The 8490-nt window shown below is 47.5% G+C and overlaps 1 protein-coding gene across 4 annotated transcripts; it reads left to right on the forward strand.

Moving 5' to 3' along the window:
* Positions 1-1062: 1062 nt before the first annotated feature.
* Positions 1063-8251, forward strand: LRATD2 (LRAT domain containing 2). Of its 4 annotated transcripts, XM_063412490.1 has the most exons (3): positions 1545-1797; positions 1955-2056; positions 2228-8251. In XM_063412490.1, exon 3 carries the CDS (start codon positions 2233-2235, stop codon positions 3127-3129), a length of 897 nt encoding a protein of 298 aa, XP_063268560.1. In that variant the 5' UTR covers positions 1545-1797; positions 1955-2056; positions 2228-2232; the 3' UTR covers positions 3130-8251. The 4 variants fall into 4 exon arrangements, with proteins under 4 accessions (XP_063268734.1, XP_063268646.1, XP_063268560.1 ...); XM_063412664.1 differs by lacking the exons at positions 1545-1797; positions 1955-2056 and adding an exon at positions 1063-1469; XM_063412576.1 differs by lacking the exon at positions 1955-2056 and having other exon boundaries at positions 1544-1797.
* The last annotated feature ends 239 nt before the right edge of the window (positions 8252-8490 follow it).

Here is an 8490-nt window from a genome sequence, read left to right on the forward strand (position 1 = left end):
AAGGTTCCAATGGAAATGAGAGAACAATAAAAATCACTTCTATGTTCAGTTTAGCTCCTCCTTTTAGGATACTCTCACACATGCCCATCTTTAATTAGCAAAGCAATTTCACAATGCTCTGACTACGAAGCAGGGCCCTCTTTTGTCCAACAGCAGCTACAGAGGAGAGGAGCTGCAAAGGGAAACATGCAGTGCCCAGAAATCACATCTACGTTCAATACATTTTGGACATTTGCTCAACTAGCCTTGATCCAACCCTGCCACGTGAGTACATCTAGTTTGGTTGAATGTGAGAGAAACACGTGCACTGTTTGAAAACACACCGGGATGCAAACCAAAGTGCCTGTGTGTCAGGGCTGGGTGTTTGGGAGGTTCATTTCAAAAATGCTCGCATGGACATAGCCACCAGCTGAATACAAAACAAAAGGGTCTGATCTGGCCGTGTGTCACTGCTGCAATTGCTTGCAATGCTCCACCATCCCAAGCAGTGCTCATCTCTCCAGTCCCAGATGGAGCAATTCTTCCCACCCCAAAGGGCAGGTCTATGTCTGAAATCACAAAGATGTAGAATGTGATGGAAACCGTATCCTTGGAGCCTGAGGGCAGTGCCCAGGGCCCTGGTAACACCACAATTGTTCCTTCATTCGCCGCTATTTAGCGGATACTCAGAACAGCAGTTGCAGTTGGGCTTACAAATTACAAGACAACAAAGGGAATAAATGAGGGAAAATTAAAGACATTACTCCTACATCCCATAAATTATCTCTGTAGTCTATTTTAACAGCGTGAATATACCAGTGTATGTTAAAATGGTATGAAAAATAAACCCACCTAGCACACTAACTAGGCATTAATGAAAAAGCAAAATATTGGTTTGTGTTCTCCAAAACACAGAAAGCAAAATATTCCCACCAGATCTCATAATGCCTTTTTCAGGGGAGAAAAAAAAATTATAATCTTCTATATTGAAAAGGAGACTGAGCTCTTGGAGTCAGAAAGAAAATAAATTAATAAACTTAATTACACACTCCGCGCATGGAGGAATCGAAGGCGCTAAATCAGCCCAGGAGAACCGGGCTCCTTGATTGCGTTCACTTTACAACTTCCCTGTGGCTGTGCTCGGCCCCAGGGAGGCCCCTCCTGGCTCCCCCGGGGCAGCTCCGCGCCTCTGCGCGGGCCCCGCGGCGCTCGCACGGCCGCGCACCGAGGCTCCGCGCCGAGGCTCCGCTTCGCCTCCCGGCGCCGTCCCGGGCAAACTCCGGCTGCGGAGCCTCCCCCGGGCGCAGCGGCGGGCCGGGCTGCGGAGGCACCGCTCCCTTAAAGGCGCCGCGCCCGGGCGAGCCGGGGCTGAGCGCGCTGCCCGGCGGAGCTGCGCAGCGGCGGCGCCGACAGCCCGCGCCCGACCTCCGCCCGCCACCAGCCTCGGGGGAGCGAAGCGCCTGGCATGTAGGAGCGAAGAGAAGGAAAAGGTGCGGGGCGGAGGGAGGTGAAGGGGGAGGAAACCTGGGGGGGAAGGAAGAAAAAAAAAAAAAAGAGCTGCCTCTTTAAATGCTGGGGGTGAGCGCTTGCCGGGGCGTCCGCGGTGGATCCCGCCTGCCTGCCTGCCTCCCTCCCCTCGGCCGTGCCTCTCCGGCGCTCATGCCCAGCCGCGGAGCCGGCGGCGCGGCGCTCGGGCGCTGCCGCTGCGCGGGGAGCAGGAGCCGCGCCGGGCCGGGGCCATGATCCGGGCGCGCCGCCGCCCCGCCGCCCGCTCGCCCTGAGCCGCTCCCGGCGCCGCGCAGCCGCCGGCCCCGCGGGGTAAGTTCGCGGCCGCCCGGTGCCGGGGGAGGGCGGGGGAGGCGCACCTGGCCGGCGGCCCGGCGCGGCTCACCTGGGCGGCGGGGGGGTGCGCTCCGTGCCGTCCCCAGCTCGGACCTCCCCGCCTCCCCGGACGCTCGCAGCCCCTCTCTAACAGGTGGCTCGGTGCCTGCCCGCTCCCCGGCGGCTCCTGCGCCTCTCTCCTTCTCCTCGCCGCCGCCTAACAGGTGGTGGTGCCGCCGCGCCTTCCTGCGTGCAGGTAGGGAAGTGTCGCGTTCCCCTTCCCCGTCCCCGACGGGCTCCCGCAGCCCCGGGGCGCTGCGCTGAGCGGGGAGAGCCGGGCGCCTGCGGAGGGGGAGCCGCGCTGCTTCTCTGGGAGCCGCTCACCCGCGCCCGCCCTCATGGCCCCGCCGTGTGTCTGTCGTTGCAGCGGGCATGGGGAACCAGGTGGAGAAGCTGACCCATCTCAACTACAAGGAAGTTCCCACGGCCGACCCGACAGGTATGGACAGAGATGAAGGGCCCAGGATCGGGGTCTCCTACATCTTTTCGAATGACGATGATGAGCTGGAGCAGCAGCAGGATTCGGTGCATGACCTGGGGGGTGAGAACCCTGCCCTGCAGCCCTACGATCCCCAGCTGCACGAGGTGGAGTGCTCAGTCTATTACCGGGATGAGTGTATTTACCAGAAGAGCTTTTCAGAGGAGGACACGCAGCTAGAGGAGGGTGATGAAGGCGGTGGGGGGCATCTGAGCACCTACACCCCGGAGAACCTGCTGAATAGGTGTAAACCGGGTGACCTGGTGGAGTTTGTGTGCCAAGCCCAGTATCCGCACTGGGTGGTCTATGTCGGGGACTTCCAAGTTGTGCACCTGCATCGGCTGGAGGTGGTGAACAGCTTCCTCACCGATGCCAGCCAGGGCAGGCGGGGCCGCATTGCCAACCAGCTGTACCGCTACAAACCGCTCAGCCCGGCCGCCGTGGTGCGCAATGCCCTGGAGCAGGTGGGCTGCAAGGATCGGGACCTGAGCTGGAGAAACTCGGAGTGTTTTGCTGCCTGGTGCCGATACGGCAAGCGAGAGTTTAAAATCGGCGGGGAGCTGCGCATAGGCAAGCAGCCCTACCGATTGCAGATCCGGCTGGGTGACAAGCGCAGCCACACGCTGGAGTTTCAGAGCCTGGAGGATCTGATCATGGAGAAGAGGAGAAATGACCAGATTGGTAGGGCTGCTGTGATCCAGGAGCTCTCCAGCCACCTGCAGGCTGCAGAGGAGGAGGAAGACGAGGAGGAAGACCATCATCATCCAGGTGCTCAGACTGCTGTGGAGTAGCAGCCTCAGCACCACCATTCTGCTTAGCCTGGGTGATGGGGATTAAAACTGAAGGCTGCGAAATTGAGCTGTTATAAGCCCTTTGGGCTGCTTCGGTGCAGCTTCATTCCAATCACATGTGAAAGGAAGGGGGAAAGCTGATTAAGTGTCTGTGCTTTAGTGCTTAACTCCTTCAGTGCTTGATGATAAAACCCCTGACTTATTTGTAGAGGATAAAACTCAGGGCAATTCTATCCCTCTCCTCTCTCACTTCTTTCTTTCCCTTCCTCTCTGCCATGTTCACGCATAGCCTTTTCGTCAACCATCTGCCAGTAGGCCTGACCCTACAAGATTTTAAATGCCTTTGACATCTACTTATCAGCAGAAGTTAATAGTATTTAATACCATTAAGAAGTAGCCAACAATTTCCAGTACATGACCACGAAGCTCTGAGCATGAGGATATTGTTTTCCCTTCTCTGCCACTGTTTCTCTTCAGCTGTGGCTTCTGTTGGTATTGCAAGGAGCTGCTTCTCTCTTGGTTCAAGGCTTCGTGGGTTTGGTAACCAGTTCCCCAGAAGGTGTAAGGCAGAAATCTCCACTGATTTTAATGAAATGGGTTTGATGTGCCTGGTGCCTTCCTAATTGATAGGAGGTTGCTGGTGGGCTGGGGAACCTGCTCCTTTGCCATCAGTGTGTGGCTTTGGGGACAGAGGATGTGTTTACTGCCAACAGGTCCCAGGGAAGGAAGCTTGCCACCCCAGTTATTCTCTGCACACTGGTGTGTGTTGGGACTCCTAAAGGCAAGTGCTGAGCTGTGTCAGGCTGAGCTGTGTACAGCTGCCTTGACTTTTCCTAAAGCAAAAGGCAGGGCTCCTGATCATGCCTGTAATACACACAGAGGCAGCAGAAGCAGTTTGCTTATGTGTAAGAGTATGTCTTGAGTAAGCTGTCCCTCAAGAGAGTGACCTCTTGGCTGGATGCTTCTGGCTGTGAGCATGCCACGGGTTCTGCACCACAGTGAACACAGCTGGGATGGAGGGGAGAACAGGCTGGAAGACATTACAGGCAGGGGGCTTGGGTGTTCCAAAGCAGTTTCCTCTTCATTAGGGATTTCATGTTTCCTTTTTTTTGCTAATTTCTGTGGTATGCAGCTGAGCTATAGCATTAGAGGAGAGGACATACCTCCAAAGTTGTGCAAGTCCCTCAGGAAGGGGGAGTGCAGTGCTGCCTGCCCTGAATATTGCCTGAACTTTTATTCAGCTATTGAACTGATCTCCCACACAGGCAGCACTGTCTGATCTTTGTCCTGGGATCTGGGGTGTGTAAACAAGCACTGATTTGGAGGCAGTTTCTAATTCAAAATTCCTTCCTCTTAAAACCCGATATGATGATGTGAACTTGAAGATAAGCTTGAGTTCCTTTAAATACTGGAAATGAACAGTGTGATGTAAACTTGAAGCATAATTAATATGGTCTTCCCTGCAGTTGTTTACAGTTATACCACAAATAGCAAAGTACTCCATGTCCTTTCCACCTCTGTGACAGGAGCAAAGTTTGTTGTTTAAGAATAGGAAGTTATAAGCTTTTGATTAGTTAAGATTATGTGAAGCAACTTTGCCAATTTGAGTCGAGTGCATTGTGGTGTCATGTTTTCTGCCTAAAATATACAAGCTAGGATTTGGCCCGTGAAACACCCAAGTCCAGGGGAGAGTTTAACACCAAGCTCCCTTAGAATGCTATAGCTCAGGTGCCTACACTAAGTGTTGTTTTTTTGACCAATATGCAATTGAGTTATTCTCAGGTTACTGTGGTTGTCAAGCAGATGTCTAACCTTGTTTTGAAAGCATATCTACCCATATCTGCCTGTGATAGGGTTAATATGTGGATGTCTGCACACAGGTTTTATACAACTACTAGTAACTACTAAAAGCTGAAATGATCACTGAGACAGTCTGAAAAAGAGCGAAGGAGAGTCTCTGTTGTACTTCTGACTGATATGAGACAACAGATTATCTAGACCATGAGCAAATGTCTAGCTGTGGTTTCTTTCATACTGAAACCTTGTACATAACAAAGTTTATTTCACTGTGTAATATAGCTATGTAAAATAATATTTTCCTAGAGATATTTTTGGAAGTTTGGAAAAACCCTTCATAACCTTGCTTTTGAAAGTAAATTGTTATGCACGTTATTTTCCAGTCCTCTGAATGGGTTTATTTTTCATTCATGATCTAAAGTATATTCTAGGTCATAAAGTATAGAAACTGCTATAAATGTCAATTATTATGTATCTACAGGGTACTAAACTGTAAACTAGTTGTGAAAATATTTTTCCCTTGTGTCTGAAACATCAGAACTATGACACCTAGCCATTTCTTTTCTGTCCTTCTGAGATACCTTAATAGTCTGGCTTTGTTTTTGTTGTTGTTTTGTTTTTGGTTTTTTTGCCACTTTTTGTTTGGTTGTTGTTGTGGGCGTTTTTTGTGGGTTTGTTGTTGTTTGTTTTATGTTTGGTTGGGGTTTTTTTAATTAAAAGAAGGACCAAATCTGCTTGGGAATGGAGAGCAAAGCTTCTTTGACCTACTGAAATTATGTCTTATGCTGGTCTTGGTGCTTCTCTGTACCGGTCATGCCTTTTAGGATAAATTCCCCCACAGGCATAAGGCCTTAGCAAAGAATTCCAGAGCTTGCAGTGCTTTGCTTGCACAGAGGGTGAAGGGGGAGCTTTCCTCACAGCAGAATTTGGCATGCATTCTGCTGTGTTATAAAACCTTTGTGTTCCTCTGACACCCGGGATACAGGTGTTTGATATTTAGAATCTTAAAATTCCCTGCAAGTTGTGTTTGGGAATTTATTGTCCCCTGACATTCCATTATGTGTAAAAGTGGAAGAGGGTGGAAAGTTTGGCATTTTTAAAACTTTGTCTGAAGGAGTGCTGCCTCCATACAGGGATTTCTTATTCCAGCAGATAAAGATGCAACTGTTGAATCTTTAACAGGCAGGTCCTTTTCCCCTACCTGCTGATTAGGCAGTGTTATTTAATAGGTGCTACTAAACACCACTGCACACATTTCTAAGCAGTCTGGTTTTAAAGCCATGGACCTGTAATGACCTGGATGTGAGAACAGAAATTGCTGTAGAAGCACATCTCGAGTTCTTGGTTTCTTGTCTTTGCTGTACTTTGCTCAGTTACTGTCTGCAGAGTAAGCTGGGATTTCTGGAGCTTGATTGGAAAAAAAAGAGATCTCCCAGGAAAACTGACTCTTTTGTGTGTGTGTCTGCTTCAGGATTTTTACATAGATCACAAAAGAGAGGGGAAAGGAATAAAGTGCTCTTTCCTGCGTCTGCTTTAACATAGAGAAATGCAGGTGTGGTCCTTCTGCAGAGCTTGTGCCCCAGCAAAGGTCTTAAGCCTATATTGAGTTTAAAGTTTGAGTAGACCTTACCTACTTGAGGCCACTTGAGAATCAGTAAGCCTATTCTTGTGCTTGAAATTAAGTGTATGTTTACACTTCTTTATGAACGAGGGTCTGGAATTTCAATGTGATGTCTCTGGTGAGAGCCTGGAGAATCTGAGGTTGCATAATCAACAGGAGAACAAGTAGTGCAGTGAAAGCTGTTTCTCAAAGGGCCTCTTGTCCAAACAAGGGCTCATGGATCCCAGCCCAAATTTTGGCCTCAGTTTCCCCCTGGAAATCCTGGAGCTGCACTGATTTGGTGAGAGGTGTGTTACACAGCAGTTGTAAGCCAAGCTGGTGATCTGCTGCAAACTTCTCCGGTATCTTTGTCTTGTCATGCTTGAACTTTCCCTTGCATTTTTAACATTTAAAGTTAGTATAATTTGTTTTAAAAGCCCTTTGATTGTGCAAACACCTAATCTATATGAATTTACTCATGTGGGCATATCTAATGCTGTGAATATCAATATGCACATGTGAAGGCTGGCAAGGCTGAGCCCCAGAAGTGTAAATGCAGCTCCAGCTAGGAAATGTAGATGAACAGCCTTATTTCCCTGGAGTATTGGTGTGTTTGATGCAAATAATGCCTTGGAAAAGGTGTTGTAGTAAAACCTACAATTATCTGTTGATTAATTTTAAAAACACAATTTAGACATTCACCTTCCATGGCAGTGAACAAAGACATAAACTGAAGACTATTTTGTTATCCCTGATTCTGTGTGAGTGCCAGGTATTGATTACAGCAGCTCTAGAACTCCTCTGGCCAATGTGGTAGGCAGTTGCAGAGTAGGCAGGGAAAATTCCCAAAAGCTACTTCAAAAACTGTATTTTCTTACTTGGTCTGAAGGACCCTCGACTATGGAAGTAAATTTTAAATTATTTTGTATAAATTAAACTGTAGGCAAACTCTTTTTGTTCATTTGATTTCACTGTTCCACTCAGTACTATGATAGGTGATATTGTGTGATTAATCTGTTTCAGATTTTGAATGTAATGTTGGTTTTCTTTTTCTCTTCTCCTTTGGTTAAGTTTTACCAAAGGTCTGTCCTTGGGTATGTGAAATGTGTTGTTGAGTGGTTTCCCACCTGTGTTTTTCTGACAGTTAACAGCACCAACCATAAACTAACAGCCATGTAGGAACAAATATTTTTAAAGCAAAATTTTAACTTTGTACAAGAGATTACAGACTAGTAACTAAGTAGAGATAGGAAATACATTGTTTCTATCAGCAGTTTCTATTAGTAAGAAATCCACTGTTAATTAAGTATGCTTGACTACTCTTAAAAATCAGTGTGCAGTGATAAGGCCAGGAGTATTGTATTCAGATTAAGCTTTTTCTCTAAGAAATCAGGGTGATTTTGAACACCAGTGGTTTTAGATGGTTTAAATTCCTTTGCATTAATACTGGATTAGAAGCTTTCTTTAAATGCACACTTGAAATTCCTGACATTGTAACACTTCATGAAATCATCCACAATAAGAAGTGTAATCACAAATATGATTTTTTCCCACCATGAGCATTTTCTGTAAGCTGTCTTTTGTCAGTAAATGTTGAAATGTTAGTGCAAATATCTTCTTTTCCTGAGAAAGAAGTACACATCATTGATTGTACCATTTCCTTCAAAATGAAGGGCATTGCATAGTAAGTCAAAAGAAATAAAAGATTTATAGTATCTTTTACAACCTTTCTTTCTGTTCTTTGTTTTTTTGAATGGCATTTTTTTCTCCAGCTTTTTGAAAAAGTCGTAATTTCTCAACGATGGATGCATCAGGCACAAAACAATCAATATTTTCACTGCCTTCACACATCAGATCAAAATCTAACTCTGGTTGTGTTCCTGCTACAAAGAGAGAGGGCGAATAATCTCTGTACCAAGCCAGGCCATCAGATGCCTAATAGGTGATAGCTGTATTAAATCCAA

Source organism: Prinia subflava, chromosome 1 (genome assembly GCF_021018805.1).
Source record: "Prinia subflava isolate CZ2003 ecotype Zambia chromosome 1, Cam_Psub_1.2, whole genome shotgun sequence".
Taxonomy (NCBI): Eukaryota; Metazoa; Chordata; class Aves; order Passeriformes; family Cisticolidae; genus Prinia; species Prinia subflava.